Source organism: Eleutherodactylus coqui, chromosome 1 (assembly GCF_035609145.1).
Source record: "Eleutherodactylus coqui strain aEleCoq1 chromosome 1, aEleCoq1.hap1, whole genome shotgun sequence".
NCBI lineage: Eukaryota > Metazoa > Chordata > Amphibia > Anura > Eleutherodactylidae > Eleutherodactylus > Eleutherodactylus coqui.
This window is the reverse complement of record NC_089837.1, coordinates 391473401-391494198: the sequence shown is the minus strand read 5'-3', so window position 1 is coordinate 391494198 and position 20798 is coordinate 391473401. Positions and strand designations below refer to the sequence as shown.

The window sequence follows — 20798 nt, the reverse complement described above, 5'->3', positions numbered from 1 at the left end:
GGTAAGAAAACTCTTGAATTTAATATTAAGTCAGTCATTGATACAGATTAGTGACAAATCACATCAGTTATGATGGTCATAATTTATATATAATTATACATCATATATGTATATACATTCATAGCATTACAAAAATACATTACATTAGTATCATTTCTGAATAATCATAATGGACACAATTTATCTTCAAAAGTATCTTTTCAAAATGAAGTTACTTCTTGAACACAGATATGAAACTTCTTGAATCAAGTCAGAGTGAGGAAAAGATTTCCAGATGAATTTTTTATGCAGTGGAACATTAACAGAATTTTATAAATAACTGCAGTAAACCGGCTCAAGTTCCTTGACTTAAGCAAGAACATAACAGAACCATTAAAATGATCTTTGTATGTTTGAGAGCTATAAAGGCAGTGCTTAAGGAACCCGAGTGTAGAGATTTATTTGAAAGACTAGTAGGTAGTTGTTTAGTAAAGTACAATTTGGCATTTTATTTTAGTGCAAATTTCTGCTTGTTTTAAGGATACCGTATATGTATCCAACATTTGACAGTACAGAACGGCTGTTATACCAAAATTGCCTAATCCAACCAGTTGGACAGGACCATCAAGAAACCAGGTTAACAGCAGCCACTTTTTGCCTTTTTTACATGATGGTTCTGTGCCAGGTTGACTGTATCATCTGGTCCATTTGCTTTCTTCTTTACAATCAGTGGTATAACCATGTTGAATACACTTTCAAACAGGAGATCGACATTGTATCCGTTTTTTGCACTGGTTTCAAAGCACATCTTGTCTGCAGCTGGAGCATGGATTTCATCCACCATTCTATACTTCATGATCCTTTTGTACAGAGCAATAGCATCTTCGGTATGAACCTGTTTACGAAGTTTAGTAGCACTACCTCTACGAAGCCTTTCTCCATCAGATTCTGCTGCTTCAAGGTCATCAGTGAGGTCGATTTTATTGCCCACTACAGCAAAGATGCAGTCGTCACTGGCGGTGTCCGTCAGGTCCAGGAATCGGTCCTCCAGCTCCACCAGACTCTGCATGTTACAAACGTCGTAAGTCAAGATAATAACAGAAGCAGACCTGCAGTACATAGAGCCCAATCCATGGAACTGTTCCCTCCCTAAAACAGAAGGAAAACAAACAGTGAAAGTCTGCAAGACTCCGGTAACAACATTCTTGTACTCTGGCCGTTACCTCATTGGCAGCCTCATCATTTTCACTACAAGTAAACTATTCACAAAGCTGCCAAACTAGTTCAAAGGGCTATTTTTACTGCGGGTTTTGTCACAAACCTTGAAGTCATGTGGAATTTCTGGTACTGCTTTTAAATGATTTAAGGTTCTTTTACATGGGCCAATTATCAGGCCTGAACATGCCTATGAATGCTCATTCGGATTGTATACAAGGACGAGCGATCAACTCATTCAAAACATTCATTCATTGGCTGAAAAAGTCTTGTTTAGGCAAGCATAAAAATGCTCATCTATGGGTGTAAACAGCTACACTGCAGCAAAAACAAACTATATTCTATGGGTCATTAGGAATTAGTTTTCTTCTTTGATTTTCACCCTATGGGGTAAATAACACATTACTTTGATAGATCAGATTTTTATGAACGCACCAATACCAAATCGTTTTCTTTTTTTAAAATTAGAAATATAGAAAAAGTTATTTGAACTTATTAAAAAAATAATTTTAAAAAATGTAATAAGAATTTTTAAAACAGATTGTTTTTTATTTTAGTCCCCATAGGGGACCAGAATGTGCGATGATTTGATTGCCCCTGCAGTATGATGTATACATTATACCACAATCCATAAAGCCACTTCACAGGCATGTCTTGTTAGGCAATCTGCAATGGTAGCCCTTGGGGCCTTCAGAAAACCCTGGCTTCCATGACAACTATGACCCTCTATCTCATCACTGGGGGCCATTTGGAACTCCTGAATTCTGAGCGGGGCATTTAAATGCCGCTGTCAGAATTGATGGCAGTTAAAGGGATAACAGTTGTGATCAGCATGAGTTTGATGGCAGCTGTTGCCAGTTGCTTCTTACAGCTGACTCCTGAACCCGACCGCGTAGGACATAACTGTCTGTACTGTGTCATTAAGGGGTTGAAGGGATATACTTTACAGTAGCTTTATGTACCATTAACATACTGGACAGGAGGGGACCCATTGACCCCTATGGGAGACTGTTCTAGGCATGTTCTGTGACCTTGTTCATTGATCGGGGGAAATGGTCACACTAATTGTGAATGCTGAATCCTGTGTTATCTAAAAAAAATATATATATAAAAAAAAATTTAATTATGTTTAACAGTCTGATGAAACATACCCTTTAATGTAAATAGGTTTTAATTTTTTTCCATATATTATTTTTGAAACGACAAAAGATTTTAAAAATGAGTTTCTATCGCCATCTTCTGACCACCATAGCGTTTTATACATTTTTCCATCAGTGGGGTTGTGTGAAGGGTTATTTTTTTTGAACAATCTGCATTTTTAAATTGCCACCATTTTGGGTTACGTAGGACTTTGATAGTTTTATGATTTTTTTTTTTTTTGCTAGGAGACTGGCCAACCAAAACCCCCTGCTATTCTGGTGTTGTCTATTTTGTCTTCTTACGGTGGCCATTAGAGATGAGCGAGTATACTCGCTAACGGCAATTGCTCGAGCGAGCATTGCCTTTAGCGAGCATCTCCCCCCGCTCGAGACTGCAGGTTCGGGTGCCGGCGTGGGGGAGCGGTGAGTAGCGTCTGTCAGCAGGAGGGAGTGGGGGGGGGGGGGGGGGGGGGGGAGAGAGAGATCTCCCCTCTGTTCCGCCCCACTCTCCCCCGCTGCCGACACCCGAACCTGCAGTCTCGAGCGGGGGAGATACTCGCTAAAGGCAATGCTCGCTCGAGCAATTGCCTTTAGCGAGTATACTCGCTCATCTCTAGTGGTCACCATGCAGGATAAATAATACATTATTTTAATGGATTGGACTCTTATGGATGCCACAACTCAAAATTTTTTTTTTAATGTTAAAATTAGGAAAAAAAATTTCAAGTGCTTATTTTTTGTAGTAACCATTTTCAGCTAAATACGGCATTAATAGAAAACTGAATCATCAAAGCCCCCATTTATAATAGCATGAACTGCTTCTGGTAATCCAGCAATATATCAGCTGAGTGCAAAGATAGAACTATTTAAAATGGTAATTTTGAGGACCGATATACAAACTTTTGGAACTTTAGGTCTGTATTACCATAATTTTACTGCCCCACGTACATCATGAAGACCGTGCATGGCGATAACAAAGAAGCTATTGGTCTAATAGGCCAGTGGGATGCTGGATTTTTACAGAAGTGGGAAGACTTGACTTGGTATGCAGAATATGTGAGTAGTATAAAGCATGTCAGTATTAGGCACATTTATGATGTTAATGGCACTGAATCTGGAAGTCTAAGAGAAATGTTCTGGAATAAAATACATGCATTATTGGCTAGAATCAGCCAACAGATATGTTCACACGAAGTGTAAATTTACTCTCTATTAAAAAAAAAAATCTGCAGCATTTATAGTACAAACAATGTAGATGAGGCTTAACAAATCTTGTCCGCTTGGTGCAGAAAAATGCAACAGAAAATGACATACCCTGCATTTATTTTGGTTTGATTGAATAATTTTATTACATTTTTTTTTTTCAAAAAAAAACAAAGACCCTAACCTGTCAACTCCGATCTCCCTTTTACTCCCTACTGATATCCAAACTACACAGAAATTAGTGCAGATGGTCATAATTTATATCAATAAGTTCCAAATGTAGCAACTGCAGTAGTCGTGGTGTTCTTTGGACTATTATGGACCTGAGGAGGTGGTATACAAGGTCCAACAATGAAAATAGCACCATAAGGCTAAGGGCTCCTGTCCACGCACGATAGTGCATTGAGCTACTTATGGAGATAATCCGGCCGTGGGTAACGCAGTGCACGCTTTCCATATAGTGTTGCTATGGAAAGTGCAGTTCCCTGTCCATGAGTGGAGAATTATAGCGATTCTCCGCGGTGATCCTATCTGTCAGATAGGCTCACCGCAGAGAACTATTAGTTTTCTCCCATGCGGCGGAATATTGCTAGCGTTATTCCGCCTCGCCCGTGTACAGGGGGGCCTAAGTTCACACAGGCGAGCGCGATATGGGGCCATGAATCCCGCCCCCATATTGCGCTTCCCACCATGTGAAATCCCCAGGGATGCAAGGTGTTTTCATGGGAAAAGAGCCTCGCATCACTTTGTAAACGCAGGGATCCTCCAGCGCGGCTGTCACAGGATCGTAGAGTTTCTCCCACTGCTTTCAATGGGGCCGGCTCTGCTGCCATCAGCCCCGTTGAAAACAATGGGCACTGCAATGAGAGATCACACAACCAGCTAGAACATGCCGCGATTTGTTTCCCGCAGAGCATTGCAGTGCCATGCAGGAAAACATCACTGATGTATACGGCCCCATTCAAAAGAACGGGGTTCATATTTGTGCGTCTTGCAACATACAAATCTTTCATTAATTTTCTTAATAGTGTAAAGCCGGCCTAAGACATCAGCGGATCAGAAGGCTTCCATTGACTTCAATGGAAGCCGTCCGTGCGGGATCCACAGGAAAAAAAAGAGCATGCTACAGTTTCTTCCTGCGTGTGCGATCCACACGCCGGATAAGAAAAAACAAACAAAAAACACACATCTGCATGCTTTTTACTGTCCTGTGGACGCTAATGCATCCCTATGGGCAGCTTGATTTGCGGGTACCCCGCTCAGGTTATGCAAATCAAATCTGCCTGTGGACATTGGGCCCGCCTTTCTTTTAATATATACTGCCTTTTCCCATGTCAACAGCTAATTGAAAGAACCCACAAAAACTTGGTATTGGGAGTGTTCACAACGCCAGTGTTGTGCAATCCATTTACGCGCTACATATAACGGTCTAGCTAACGCTATTTGTTCCTCCTCAGGGAGATCAGACACTCCCATCCAGATTGTATCTTAGTGCAACGTCCAAAGTCACTTTTATCATTTCGGCATCGCCACGTGTAATTACCCGGCGTATTTTAAATCTACAGCATGTCAATTATTTGCTATGCAAAGAGTATAATCATGGGAATTCTGCACCTGTTGCAGGTTAGCTATGGAAAATCTACAGCATATACAGCCTGTGTGAACGCACATGCAACGATTCTCCGCCGCAAAACCCAGACAGAGCACCGCTGATTGCAACAGGCACAACGATTCATCAATTCAAACAATAAGACGAGCCCAAATGTGAACTGCAATCGGCGTATTGCAGCAGAGAACCGCTAGGAGCACTAGCTTCCTAAGACCACTCTCACACAGCCCGCTTTTTCCTGCAATTAATATGGCATTTGAAGTGCTGCGCTAATCTCAGTACAATGGGGCCTCAGAGACGAGCACTCAAACACGGCGATTTTCGTGCATTTTAGCGCATCTCATCACCCATCACAATGGTAGGGTGCGTTAAGTACCGCTGTCAAAAATGTAGCATGCATTCGAAAAGGTTTTGGACATGGCTTTGTGAACACGTGTGAGTAGCCTTAGGCTGCAAACGTTCTACAAGCTATGTGCACAAATGTAACTTTAGCAACTCTCTTCCACAAAGAGCAGTAAAATTTCACTCGAAATCTGCAGCAAGACAATCTATGCCTTTGTAATGCAGAAAGCCGCGGCAAAACCAAACGATGTTAGTGTGAATTTGGTTATTGTGGATTTTCTGCTCTGAAATTCCACAGCATTTACAGCTTTACTAATCTGCTGATTTTAATTAACTACCACAACAATTCCAGGTATTCATTCATCAGCGTCGTAGGGTTTAAGCCGAGAGAACAGTGTGCCGGCTCTCCCACCCTAATGCCAGGAACAATCACCTATAGACCGTGCAGAAGGAAGGCGGACATTTATATAGACTGCCCACAGAAATACAAGGCATGCTGATTCTAGGTATTCCGGCAATTCAAAGGGAAAGTTACACGTTACAGAAGGCGATAACATGACATTTTGAAATAGAATGTTAGAACTGGTTTTACAAAGCTGCAGAGATACTGCTTTCTGTGCTCCCCCACCTGCCCCAACTACTTGGTTCTGCATTGGTATCCAACGGTCACGTCCTGTACGATCCGCCGTGTTACTGGTCAGGCTGCTCACATTCTGTAATGACGACACAGTTTGTACAGCCATGAATGAGCATTCATCAGTGATAGGGCATTGTGGGAGATGTCTTTATACTCCCCAGTGGCCATTGTAGATAAAAACGTGAAAATGTGAAGCGGTCTGGAAAGCAGTGGGGGCGCAGGTCGGCCAAAAAGAATATATGTAAAATAAATAATGTACTGGAGTTCAGTTTGAGGATTTAGCTGGATGTTTGGAACAAGTGGAAACGCTAGAGAAATTTTAAGAATTTTGCAGTCTGCCGAATACCCCTTTAACTGAAGGGAATCACGGGGTGCCCTGTTCCAGCATTGTGTCTCCATGAAGTTGGCACACGCACACAACTTCACATTCGTCAGGCGGCTGTGCACATGCACTTTCCCACTTATCTCTACAGGAGAGCTCACACAGAACCGAATGAACAGAATGCAGCTGTGTGAACATGTCAGCTTTGCAGGGACACAGCTCAGGAATGGGGCACAGCTACCCAAACCTCCATTCCTGCACCTTTGAGCCCCATAGTAGTATATGGGTCTCAAAAAGGTTATGACAGACTCCTTTCATGACAAGTAACTTCTAGCAGTAAGGGTGCATTCACACGAGCGTGTGTGTACATAGGTGCGCACAAAACCACGTGCCTATTAGAACCATTGGTTCCCTATGGTGTGTTCACATGTCCGTGTTTTACAGGCGTGCAAACGCACTGACCTGCAAAACATAGGACATGCGTGTACCGTAGGTCCGTGCTGCACGTCAATATTTCCCGTGGGACGTCCCCTTGTCACTGAACTCTGTGACAGCACTGTCAGTGTTCAGTGACAAGGGGAATCCCCGTGAGGAGTAAAGAATCCCCTTCATAGCTGTCACAGCTATGGCAGAGGATCGCAATGTTCTCCCATTGCATTCAATGGGGCCAAAGCTGCTGCCGGCAGTCCTATTGAAAGCAATTGGCTGCTGGCAACCCCTGCAACGATTTTTAGGGCTCAGGTGCGATTTCTCTGCTTGGTCCCCAGCAGTGTAGTGTAGTTCTCTCAGCAGCCGGGGATTTAAAATTTAAAAAGGTCAAAATGGTCAAAAGAGCACCGATCATAAACATTTATCAAGCACTTCCCCACTTTTTCTAACACCTACAACATTCTTTAAAAAAAAGCAGAGTGGACCCAGCGTAAACCAAATGGCTGCCCATAGTCTAAGGCCTCATGTCCACGGGGAAAATCAGATCCGCTGCAGATTCTACATGGAGAATCTGCAGCGGGTCCCTCCTGCCCCGCGGACATGAGCGCCGAAAATAGCAATTTAAAGCATTTACCTTTCCGGCGCGGACGGCGAAGATCAGCTGTTCCTCACGGCCGGATCTTCATTTTCGGCCGGCGGATGAATTCCTGACGCCGGCGGCACGTCGCCGGCACGTCGTCGACGTGCCGCGCGCATGCGCCGGGCACATCCGCCGAGCCGAAGCAAGGGAGATGCGGCCGTGAGGAAGAGAAGAGCTTCGCGGTCCGCTGCGGGTGAGTAAATGCTTTAAATTCCTATTTTAGGTCTCCCGCGGATCCGGACGGCTTCCATAGGCTTCAATAGAAGCCCGCGGGAGCCGTCCCCGCGGGAGACCCGCATGAAAATGGAGCATGGTCCAGATTTTTTCATGCTCCATTTTTTTTAAAATCACTTTTATTGACAATCCGCGGGTATTTATGTACCCGCGGGTGGTCAATGCATCCCTATGGGATGCGGATCCGCATGCAGGAAATCCGCTGCGGATCCTAAATCCTATTTTCCCCGTGGACATGAGCCCTTATTCTTCTGAATAAGTGTATTTAGCAATATGCATTGGAACTGCATAAAGAGAATACAGTGGAGAGTGGAAGAAATGCTGGGCATGAGATCAGCCTGTGGTCTGGACACGAGCCTTACCGCTGGGTAGAAGACAAATGGAGGATGGTAGTTTAGAAAAGTCACCGACTAAGGAATGTGCATAGCCTCATAGGCCTATTATGGGGCTGGGTGCTGTCTGTGGATAAACAGACAGCACATAGTCCCACATACAGTAATGTGCAACCAGCCTGCTTTTGTAAGTGCAGGCAAATCTCTCTCTCTTTTGGCATGGCTTACATGATGAGCAGAGCCTATGGCACTAGACACTCAGCACCTACAGTTGCATTAGCGGCTGCCCTATGAGGATACAGTTTTTCAGAACACGGGATCTGGGTATGGCTCACTGGTAAGTACTCCGGCCTGGCAGCTCTGGGTCATAAACTCTGCTCGGGTCAACTATTGCCTAGCCTGTATATGTTCTTGACATAGCATCAGAATACTGGGTATTATTGTACCTTGTCACCACCAGAAAGTAGTGGTGGAGACAAGAGTGACAGGCTGGTGACGCTCCCTATACCTCATTGGCTGCAGAAATGCCTCCCCTGCATGCCAGTATTATTCTCTTGTCTCAGGTCCCGGCCCTAATTTAACCTCCCCGCTGCTGGTGTCACTCTCCCTGGCTCCCCGCTGCGCGTGTTCGCAGTCTCTTCCCCGGCCATTATGTTAGCTCCCCGGCCCTGATGTTACCTCCCTGTTGCTGTTGCCCCTGGCTGTCTATCTCCCTTCTCTCCGGAGCAGCGGCAGGAGAGTGCAGTCCGTCAAGGACCACAGCGGCAAGGCTGGGAGCGCCGGGGGCGGCAGCAGACACACAGCCGGAGCAGTGAGGGAGTGGAGGGACGGCCTCACTGCAGGGGAATTCCTGCAGTGCCATTAGCATCACACAGTCAGCGAAGGTGGCGGCTACCAGTTGAGCAGGGGAGATGAAAGTAGGGCAGCTGGTACGGGGAAACTGATTGCTTCATTGTGTGTATTGATCTTTTCCAGCCCTGTTAGGGTTAGGGATTGTTTTGCCGTTAGCTGTTACCGTGCGGCGGCTGTGGGTCCTCCCGGGGCGGCGGGGCGCTGGGTCCCGCGGTCTGGGCGCGTGTCCCCCCCCCGGCTGGTTGTCTGGCTGCGGGGGGCGTGGGTGGCTGGTTGGCGTGGAGCTGTTGGTGCGCTGCGCACGCGTGCTCGCGTGTCCGGGCGGCGCCATGCACGCGCGCACCTGTAGTCAGCTCCGTGCATCAGCACCTTTTAAATTGGTGCTGTGGGAGTGTCTATCTCCCTCCACCCCTGGGTGGAGGCTTGTGTTTTTAAGGCAGGCAGTGACCTGCATTCACTGCCAGTTATTTGGTTTCTTTAAGCGTGCTAGCATCCTGTCTCTGTTGGTCTCCAGCGTGTCAGCTTGTTCTGTTATATCTGCCAGGTTCTCCCATCTGCCTTGGTCTGCTTGTATTTTTCTGTTGGTTGTATCATCTGCCCATCCTGTCGGTATTCTACCTTGTTCCATCTTGGCACGCCAGTGTCCCCTCTTGGTCCCTAGTGAGAGTACGGACCGCCGCCCAGTTGCCCGCCTGGGGTTAGCAAGGAGTGGAGGCAAGTAGGCAGGGACAGGGGGTTGCGGGTAAGTTCTAGAGCAACCCAGGCTTGCGTACCGGTGGGTAGGATACCGTAACATTAGCCTTAAATTATTAACTGTAAATGCTTCTATGTTACAGGTGTAACATGGAAGTATTTACAACTAATAATGTAATCCTAAACAGAAAAACAATCCCTAACCCTCCAGGGCTGGCAAGTGTCATTACACACGCTCCTGCTAGAACCTTACTGACTTCAGCCAATCGGGAACTATGGGTGTGAGAGGGGTGTTCCTGCAGCCAAGCCCTGTCAAACTGCTAAGCTTCCAGTGGTGACAAGATACATCAATACCAGAATACTCCAGGCACTATGTTATTCAAGTGGCTTTTAACCACTTTCTGACATAACTTACACAAATGTGGGAAGCGATTATGGAGCCAAGACTGCTCTATAGCAGCCAGAGGTCCAGTAAAGGCGGGGGCCATTAGAGAACTCAGGCAGTCGCCATGTTCATACCACCCACACCAATGGCAGCATGAACCCAGGACAGGTATGTGTACTGGGCATTATAGTGGAATGAACAGAATATATGTCATTTATAGTGGAACGAACATCTATTCCTAACAAGTCGATGCCTAATCGTTTTAGTGTGTGTGTGTGTGTGTGTGTGTGTGTGTGTGTGTGTGTGTGTGTGTGTGTGTGTGTGTGTGTGTGTGTGTGTGTGTGTGTGTGTGTGTGTGTGTGTGTGTGTGTGTGTGTGTGTGTGTGTGTGTGGTACTTAGTGGAATGAAAAGATATTCCAGATAAAAGGAGGTCTAAAATATTTTCTTTGCTTCATAGATGTGGAATGAAGAGGATAGATGTACAGTTTTTATTGAGCTGAGCACCAACCCCAGATAACTAGGTGCCTAATATACATGGAACAGACAAGAGATATGATAAATGAACAGACTCTACGTACAGTTTAAAATGTAATGAATACATATTCCATAGAAGTGGGTGCCTAATACTTTTCCTGTACAAGACAGACCTGGAATGGGCAGGATATACCAGAATTAACAGATATTTCACATAAGTAGATATTCCATATAAGAATAGACTGTTTTTAGCATGAAATATATTTAAACAGGATCTATGTATAGGTTATATTGGAATTAATACATATCCACCTCCAGTGCTTGATAGACCTGGAATGAACAGGGACTTTTTGTAGTTCCTACCAAAAAAAACACAAAAAAAAAAAACACATTTTCATAAGGCCTCATGCTGGGTCAGATTCAGACTGCGGAATATCGCAGCGAAATCAGATCCGGCGCCACCCAGATACCCCATACTCACCTCCATGGATCTGCGGCGAGAATCTCTGCCGGTGAGCATGTGCAGTCCAGCGCCTGACGCGCCGGCGGTGGTTGGTGATGGGATTTCCCGCGGTACTTCCGCTGTGCTCACAGTGGAAGTATTGTAAGATGGACCAAATTAGACCATGCTACGATTCTCCCCCGTGAACAGAAAGAAAAAAATAAATAAAAAAAAAGAAAAAAAATCACAGTTGATTTCCACACGTGGGCATGGGAGAATTGCTTTACATAGCATGTCTATGGAGAGTCATTGCTGCGAAATTCGTGGCGGTTACTGGCCGCGATTTCCACAGCGATAATCCATCCGTAGGCATTAGCCCTTATGAACAATTGTGTATTTAACCCCTTCCCGCCCTAGGACGTACCGGTACGTCCTGGGAGCCTGGTACTTCCCGCAACAGGACGTACCGGTACGTCCTGGGGATAGCGGGAGATCACATAAGATCCCGCGCTATCCCGCAGCGGGAGCCGGCTGTCAGTTACAGCCGGTGTCCCGCTGTTAACCCCTTCCCTGCCGCGATCTAAGTAGATCGCGGCAGGGAAAGAGTTCACAGAGAGAGCGCACTCCCTCTGTGTCTCCGGCCGGCTTTTGCGATGTCATCGCGAGAGCCTGGCCTGTCACCATGGCAACAGGACGCCAGACACTGGCGTCCTGTATTGCCTATAATCGCTGTATAAGCGATAAGGCATGGCAGAGCAGTAGCTCTGCCATGCCTTATGACAGCGATCATAGGCATAGTGCTGCAAGTCCCTCAGAGGGACTCAAATAGCGTAAAAAAAAGAAAAATGTAAAAAAAAAAAAAAAATGTAAAAAAACACAACCTTTTTTTATGCTTTTTCTAATATTAGCATAAAAAAAGGGAAAAACAAATTAAAACCCCACATATTGGGTATTGACGCGTCCGTAACGACATGTACAAAAAGTTGAATACGCTTTTTATTTTGTACGACAAAAAGCGTTAAAAAAAAACAAAGGCAGAATGCTCATTTTTTAGCATTTTGTCTCCAAAAAAATGCAATAAAAGTGATCAAAAAAGCCGTACATTCCTCAAAATGGTACCAATAAAAACTACAGCTCGTCTCGCAAAAAATAAGCCCTCATAGAGCTCTGTACATAGAAAAATAAAAAAGCTACAGGACTTTGAATGCAGCTATAGAGAAAAAAAAAAAAGATTTCCAAAAAAAAGGGGGGGTTTATTGCAAAAAAGTGTAAAAACCTAAAAAAAAAAAAATAACAATTTTGGTATCGTTGTAACCGTACCGACCCGCAGGAAAAAATGTAGTGTGTCATTTATGCTGCATGATTAACGCTGTAAAACAAAAAAAGAAAATCTATGGCAGAATTGATGCGTTTTCTCTCCCTGTTATCATAAAAAAAAAAATATATATAAAAGTTTTACGATATAGGCTATGTACCCAAACAAGGCAGCAATAAAAACTACAGCTCGCCACACAAAAAACAAGCCCTTATACGGCTGCATCCACGGAAAAATAAAAAAGGTATGGCTTTTGAGAAATGGAGATGGAAAAATACCAAAAAACGCTTGGTCCTCAACGCCAAAATAGGCCGTGTCATTAAGGGGTTAAGTATAACACTGCATATATACCCAGACCAGTCCAGATCCACATGTGATGAATACGTGTTATTTTGACTATAAAGCACAGTTCTATCTGGTTCATTGCTTGTCAATCAGGCACAGCAAAATTATAATAAGGTCTACGTAAGCTAAAATTGTATTAATTCCAATATAAACTAGAATATATCCTATTCATTCCATTTCTAACAAGCAAAGGAAACTGCATACACAGCTATTTACATGGAATAGGTGTATAACCTATACACAAATTCTGTTCATTCCATGTGAATGTGGCCATTAAACTGTAAAGTATAGATATATCCTGTTCATTCTATGACTACCAAGCACAAGAAAAATGTATTAGGCATCCACTTCTGTGAAATGTGTTCATTCCACTATAAGACGTTTCATATGGCCTGTTCATTCCATGTGTATCAGGCCCATGAGAGTAATTGGGTATCTACTCATGTGGAATAGGTCTTCATTCTACTATAAAACTATATACACATTCATATATCCTGTTTATTCCACATCTATCAAGCAAGTATCTATTTATGTGGAATATGTACATCACACACACAAAAAAAAAATCTATGTATAGCCTGTTTATTCCACAAGTATAGGAAATTTTTTTAAGAATCTACTTATGTGGAATGTGTGTTCATTTCACTATAAACAATACATATATGCTGTTCGTTCCAGGTCTATCCCGCATAGGAAAGTTATCAGTAGCCTTTAAGTCAAACCTTTCCATATATTTGTCTTTTAGATTTCTGTAGAGCGGCACCAATTCTCTGGAATGTTCTACCCCAGACAATTGGGTTAATTCTCAACGCCCACAGTTTTAAGCATGTCCTTGAAACACATCTTCTCACCTGTGAGCGGTAAAAAGTGCGAACGATTTCCGCTCATGAGCAGGAAATCACGTTTTCTCATAGCATGCTATATAGGCTGGATTTGCAGCAGAATCCGGAGGCAGAATCCTGCTCTGGATTTCACAATGCAAATCCGACCGTGTGCAGGAGGCCTTACGCTACGGTATTCACACAGGAAAGTGAAATACTGAGTGATTGAAGTAAACTCTCCATTAAAGGTCATTAGTATCTTAAAAGGATTAAAACAGTCCAAGATCTGGGTCCCGACGGCCATACACCTCAGTGTTCCAAGGGAAATAAAGGGAATCTGCAACCTACCTTTAGCCCTATAAGCTAAGCGTATGGACTAAAAGTAGGTGACCCGCTGAAAGCAAAGGGTGGTTATTATTAATGGTATATACTCTCATTGGGTCACAATTACCGGTAGGGTACCACAAATTGTCAGTATTGGGCCCCATCCTCTATAAAGAGAGCACGTCATGTACTCACCGATGGTAGCATAAAGTGGAGAAAGACATGCTAACTACAGTAGTCCGTCACTTACAAAAGGTGATGTACAGTGGTTAAGAACTTACAGCTAGTTCCTACAGCTCCCAAGCAAGAGACGAGTCCAGCTTATCCATGTGTCGCTACTAGTCTCGCCCATCCACCCAAATTTACACGTACATCATAGAGGCCTCATGTGGCGCGGACAGTTTAAGGCAACAGAATGCTGTCACCCATGATGTGAAGGTGCTTGGTTCAGGTATATGGCTTGAGGTTGACTCAGCCTTCCATCCTTCCAAAGTCAATAAAATGAGTACGCAACTTGCTGGGGGGCTAATAAACAAAATTAGCTGCACTGATTAGAAAGAGCCGCGGAATAAGTTGGCACTATACAAAATAACCAGAGGAGAAGGGTGCTAATATATTATCAAGTACCTGCGCTTTCACTTCAGAGCTTTCGGCAGCTGAAAACGGACCCATATAGCACTAAATGCAGCTGCCAGAAGGAGCGGCCAATGGAGCAGAAGGGAAGGTACTCTAACAATTTCATAGTGGGATTGTACTGCAAGACCAAAAATTTGCAAACGATACAAAATGGTATAAATTAAATGGGTCATCCAGGACATTAACTATTGGTTATCAGTAGTGGGGTCCGCCACTTGGGATCTCACCAATTAACACATGGCACTGTCCATAATATGGAGGCTTGATTTGATACTGGAGGCACAGCTCCTAAACAATTCAATGTAGCAAACCGGATGGCTTCAATGGTAACAGTGCCATCTGCTTCTAGCACCTTTTGACAGCGGCCCGGGTTTCAACCAACTGCCAGGGTTCCTGAAGGGGTGGACTCTCGACAATCAACTATTGATGGTCTGTGCGAAGAACAGGTCATAAATAGTGAATGTCTCAGTAAACCCCTTTAATAGAAGAGAGTATATTGAAAGGTTGCAAACTGATCTGGCGATGTTAAAGGCTTGAGCGGAAAAGTGGCAAATGGAGTTAAACACTGATAAATGTAGGGTTATGCACAAGGGAACAGAAACACATATCACAATTACATACTAGATGGGAAACTACTGGTTACAACTGACATGGAAAAGGGCTTGAGGATGTTAGTTAGGCCGGCTGCACACGGGCATATTTGCATTGCGGAATCAGGAGCGGGCGTCTGCCTCCGGATTCTGCAGCAAATACCATCCATAACATGGTACAGAAGACTACTTTTTCCTGTACACGAGTGGAAATAAATTGGGATTTTCCACTTGCGTAGGAAAAAAAAATAAAAAATATCGTAGCATGTTCTATTTTTAAGCGGATTCCACGTGGACAGCTTCTCTTGAAGTCAATGGAAGCCATCCGATCCGTGGCCCTTCCGCAATTGACATTGGGGAAAGGTTGCGGGAGCATGGGAATCTGAATGATAATCGGCCTGCGTAGATTGGTGACATTTGGTGGAGAGTTTAGGTCAGCACTCTGCGGCTCATCTAACATTTCATTTTTTTTATACAAATACACTATAGAGAAAAAAAAAAAAAAACGAACAAACTTCGATTTGCTTTTTTCAACCCCCTCTGCAATTTTTCCTACTTATCTGCAACACTTCTGCTCCTCCTCGGATTGCACTATGCGGGGTCTGTGAATATAAGACAACACGAGGACAGGTGTCTGTGTGCTACTCGCTGTACGTTCCGCCTGATGTATTTCGGCGCAGCTCTCATACAGCCATCTAATACAGCCTAACTTCCAATGCTGTAAAAACAAGTCTTATAGCCCACAATAGACAAGGCCCAAACACTTAGACTACCTGTAATCCTGCCCGAATTACGTACTGTGTCATTAGACTGCTGACCTTACATATTAGGGAACTACATAGACCATAATGTTATAATATATTCCTATTATTGAATCAGCATTTATTTGGGAACTGCTGTTCATGTAGTTTTCAAATATGTTTAAGAAGGGTATATTCGGATGTAGAGGTCATGTTACCCCTTTTTTTTTTCTTACTGCGATTGCACCAATATCCCGCTGTTTTGCAGCAGTTCTAGAGAATCAACTGCATTTATGCAGAAAGAAACCCACAGCTTAATGTCTGAATATTTCCTAATTGTACGTTCACTATGATAATTAATAAAGTGATTCTGTATGTTATTATTCCAAAAGTTTATCTAACCAACGCTACAGTACCGATATCTAGTTTAGTTATTTTGCCATAAAAACGGGAATTTTTTCTTACCGATAATTCCCTTTCTGGAAGACATCATGACAGCATACGCTGGAGGTTGCTCACCTGCTGACCTGAAGGGACAGGAAGAGGCAGAATATAAAAAGCACCTCCCCTCCACCAACACCAGTGCGTTCCAAATGACCACAGTGACCAGTTACTTAACCAGAAGGTGTGTTTTTATTGACATCACACACCTCAGAAAACAAAGTTAAAGCATACACATTACCTCATGTGTTGGACAAACTAGGGTAACCATGTTGGTAAGGGGGGGGAAAAAGCCCGTATGCTGTCATGATGTCTTCCAGAAAGGGAATTATCGGTAAGAAAAAATTCCCGTTTTCCCCATGACATCATGACAGCATACGCTGGAGGAATACCAAATAAGTGGCATGGGCTTTTTAGGGAGGGATTACGGCTTGGAGCACCTTCCTACCGAAGGATGCGTCCTGACTATATTTAAAGTCCAGCCTATAATGTTTGATGAAAGTATGGCCTGAAGTCCATGTGGCTGCGTTACAGATTTGCTCAATCGATGCGTGCGCTCTCTCCGCCCAAGAGGATGCCACCGCTCTCGTTGAGTGGGCCTTCAATCCTTCTGGAGGGGGGATGCCCTTGGCCTTGTAAGCCTCCTGGATGGCTCTCCTGAGCCACCTGGCGATCGCATCTTTAGAAGCGGCCTTTCCTTTGGCCTGCCCCTGAAATTGAACGAAAAGTTTGTCAGACTTCCTGAAACTTTCTGTTGCCTCGAGGTACGCTAGTACCGCTCTTTTGACGTCTATATTATGGAGCTTTTGTTCTTTTGCATTTTTGAAATTTTGGCAAAATGCTGGAATAACTATTGGTTGGCCCCTGTGGAAATCTGACAATACTTTAGGCTGAAAGGATGGGTCTAAAGAAAAAACTATTTTGTCCGGGTGGATAGTCATATATGGGGCCCTTCGTGAGAGGGCCTGGATTTCCCCCACGCGTCTGGCTGACGTAACTGCCACAAGCAGGGCTACCTTGTATGTCAGCCAGGCGATGGATAGATCCGTAATCGGTTCAAATGGGGGGTCGCATAAGGCCTGAAGGACTATGGTTAGATCCCAGGGTGGTGCCGTGGCCCGTGTGAATGGATGTAATCTGCTCGCCCCTCTAAGAAATCTCCTAATCCACCTGTGCTCCGCTAGCGCGAGATCGAAGAATGCCCCCAAGGCCGCAATTTGGACTTTGAGCGTATTCGGACTCAAACCTTTATCCAGGCCCGCCTGGAGAAAATCTAAGATTTTCCGGACGTCTGGCTGATCCAGCTGCTGGATGTCCTGGCCTAACCACTCCGAAAATTTTTTCCAGACTTTGGAGTAGATTTTGTGTGTCGAGGGTTTAAGGCTCTCGCTAATGGTGGAAATAACCTTAGGGGAAAGACCCTTTCCTAGGAACTTTACCCGCTCAAGCTCCAGGCCGTAAGCCTGAACTTGTGAACTTCCGGGTAAAGAAGAGGGCCCTGCGACAGTAGGTCCGGTCTTGTTGGAAGGTGGAAGGGCTCTCCCACTGACAGGGATCTCAGGAGGGGGAACCACGGTCTTTTGGGCCAATATGGTGCTACAAAAATTACTGTTAGGGTTGACTGCAGTAATTTCCTTAGCAGAAGCGGGATTAGTGGTAGAGGGGGAAAGGCATACGCTAGGTCCCAATCCCAGGGGTGAGAGAGAGCGTCCGTGCCCAGGGCCTGTTTCTCTGCGCCTCTGGAAAAGAAAAGCCGGCATTTGGTGTTTGCGCTTGACGCAAAGAGGTCTACTTCTGGTACCCCCCACTTCTCCACAAGAAGGCTGAACACCTCTGGATGGAGTTCCCACTCTCCTGGGTCCACTTTACTTCTGCTTAAAAAGTCCGCGGCTGAGTTCTCGGCTCCTCTTATATGAAAGGCCGATAGGGACTTTGTTGTGCCTTCCGCCCATTGAAGGATCCGCCCCGCCAGTCGTTGTAGTGGAGGATTCCTGGTGGTACCCTGGTGGCGAATGAGTGATACTGTTGTCATATTGTCTGAGAAGATCCTCACATGTTTCGCCACTAATCGTGTTTGCAGGCTACGCAGGGATTTCCATACAGCTTTAAGCTCCCTAAAGTTCGATGAGCTAGCTTTCTCGTGAACGTCCCAGGCCCCCTGTACATAACCGCCTTCAAAGTGGGCCCCCCACCCTTTGGCGCTGGCATCGGTCGTGATTATTACGGCCGGGTCCAAATTCCAATCGGATGCCTGAGACAGGTTGTCCGACGACACCCACCAACGGAGTGAAGCTCTGGCTTCCGCAGAAATAGGGATTGTCTGATCAAGCGAAGCCTGCAACTTGTCCCAATTCTGGAGAATTAGTGACTGGAGTCCGCGACTGTGGAATTGGGCCCAGGGGACCACGCCGATGCACGAAGTCATTAGTCCCAGGATCCGCATTGCGTCTCTTATCGTTACCCTATGTTTTTTATATAGGTTGGAACATTCCTCTATGATAAGATGTTTTCTTAGGGGAGGAAGGGACGAATTTTGTAGACTGGAATCCAGGATGACACCCAGGAATTTCTTCCTGGTTTCTGGCTCCATGTTGGATTTTGACTCGTTAACAATCCAGCCAAGCTCCTTAAATAATTGCAATGTGGACTCTAAGTGTGATCTCAGAGCAGACGGGGAATCTGCCACCAACAGGAAGTCGTCTAAGTAGGGGATGATCATGACACCCTGATTTCGTAAGAAGGCCACCATTTCCATCACGACCTTGGAAAAAATTTGCGGAGCCGAGGAGATTCCAAATGGTAGGCAGACGAACTGGACGTGGCGGATTTCCCCCTCTACCCTCAGCGCAAACCTCAGAAATTTTTGTGAGTTGGCGTAAATAGGGATATGAAAATAGGCATCCTTAAGGTCTATTGTAGCCATTACGTTATCCCTGGCAATTAAAGGAGTTGCAGTTCTAATGGTTTCCATTTTGAATCTCCTATATTCAATGAATTTATTCAGTTGTTTTAAATTGATAATGGTGCGGTGGGAGCCATCTGGTTTGGGAACCAGAAAGAGGGGGGAATAGAAACCTTTTCCCTGTTCCTTCTTAGGGACTGGGATAATTGCGCCGAGACCCTGCAGGTTCCGTACGCCCTCCAACAGAGCCTGTTCTAGGCCTGGAGACTGGGTTGGGGTTATCATAAACCTGTCCGGGGGGCGGGATAGTAGCTCGATCCTGTACCCCTCCGCCACTAGGTGCAGTACCCACTCATTAGTTGTAATACTACGCCAGCTATTGGCACAGCGAGTCAGTCTACCCCCTACCGGGCCCGAAAGTATGGGCTGAGGGACAAAAGTTAAAGTCTTACCCCTTCCGCCCTTTGGATAAGACCATCTTCCGGTCTTTCCCTTCCCGGCGTACGTAGACGAGGGATGAGGGGTGAAGGGTCTCTTGGGTGGTCTGGTGGCAGGCAGTCCGTGACTCTTGTCAGCTGCTTTCTCCAGCAGACGATCCAGGTCTGGTCCGAATATACGCCCGCCCCGGAACGGTAGGGTACATAGCCTATTTTTGGACGCTGCGTCCCCTGACCACTCTTTCACCCACACTGCCCTTCTGGCGGTGTTCGATAGGGCTGCCATGCGGGCTCCGAGGCGGACTGTTTCCATCGAAGCATCTGCCAGGAACCCTGTTGCCATTCGCAGCAGAGGGATGCCGCTTGCGAACTCCTCCCTAGGGGCTTTTTGGTCCACTAGGGCTGCGAATTGGTCCAACCAGATTGCCATGGAACGAGCCACGGAAGTGGCCGCGATGTTAGCTTTCATGATGAGACCGGAAGTAGACCAGGCTTTACGCATGGATGTGTCCACCTTATGGTCCAACGGGTCCTTTAAGTGGGACGTATCCTCAAAGGGCAACCCGGACTTTCTGGATACCATGGCAATTGCAGCATCGACTTTAGGTATCTCGTCCAAAAAGGACACTTCATCTCCCGGAAATAACAGGCGTTCTTTAAATTCCCTGGGGATTAGCGGAGCCTGATCCACGCTCTCCCACTCATTTAGAATCAGCTGCTTGAGCGTGGCGTTTACGGGGAATGAAGATTTTTGTTGCGGGAGTAACCCCGCGAACATATCCTCCTGGACTGTGCGGGGTTGCTGCACATCTTCCTCCACCTGCATGGTCCTGCGTACTGCTTTTAGCAGTTGATCCATGTCCGCGGTAGAGAAAAGATATTTCTTGTCCTCCTGCGTCACTTCCCCGTCAAAATCCACATTTTCCGCTATGTCGGAGTCAGACTCAGACACCGCCGGAACCGACCTGCGTGTAACCCCGGAAGGCCCAGGTTGGAGGTCTGAGAGGGAGGACTGCACTTCTTCTCGGACAACTGACCGAATTTCGGCCATAAGGGAAGTTTTTTCCTCCTGCATAATTTTCGCGGAGCAGGTAGCGCATAACGTTTTGGTGCAGGAGTCGTCAAGTTTGGTTAGACATACTGGACATTTTTTACTCCTGCGTCTAGCCTCCCTCGGTTTTTGAGTATCCCTGTCCTGTAAGACAAGGGAAACTCTGTTAGTCGGGAAGTGTATGTAGTGCAGGTGTAGGTTGGTCCACTGGACCACTTACAGTTAGGAGGGTCTCTGGGTCCTCTCTGGTCGACATCTTGCGCCTTGC

The 20798-nt window shown here is 45.4% G+C and overlaps 1 protein-coding gene across 1 annotated transcript in view; it reads right to left on the bottom strand.

Annotated features, from left to right (window-relative positions):
* Positions 1 to 20798, bottom strand: part of RAB20 (RAB20, member RAS oncogene family) — a 33580-nt gene continuing 12782 nt past the window's right edge. Inside the window, exon 2 of the mRNA XM_066579846.1 lies at positions 1 to 1128. Coding sequence (XP_066435943.1) covers positions 617 to 1128 — 512 coding nt within the window. The 3' untranslated portion in view covers positions 1 to 616. The remainder of the gene's footprint in view (positions 1129 to 20798) is intronic.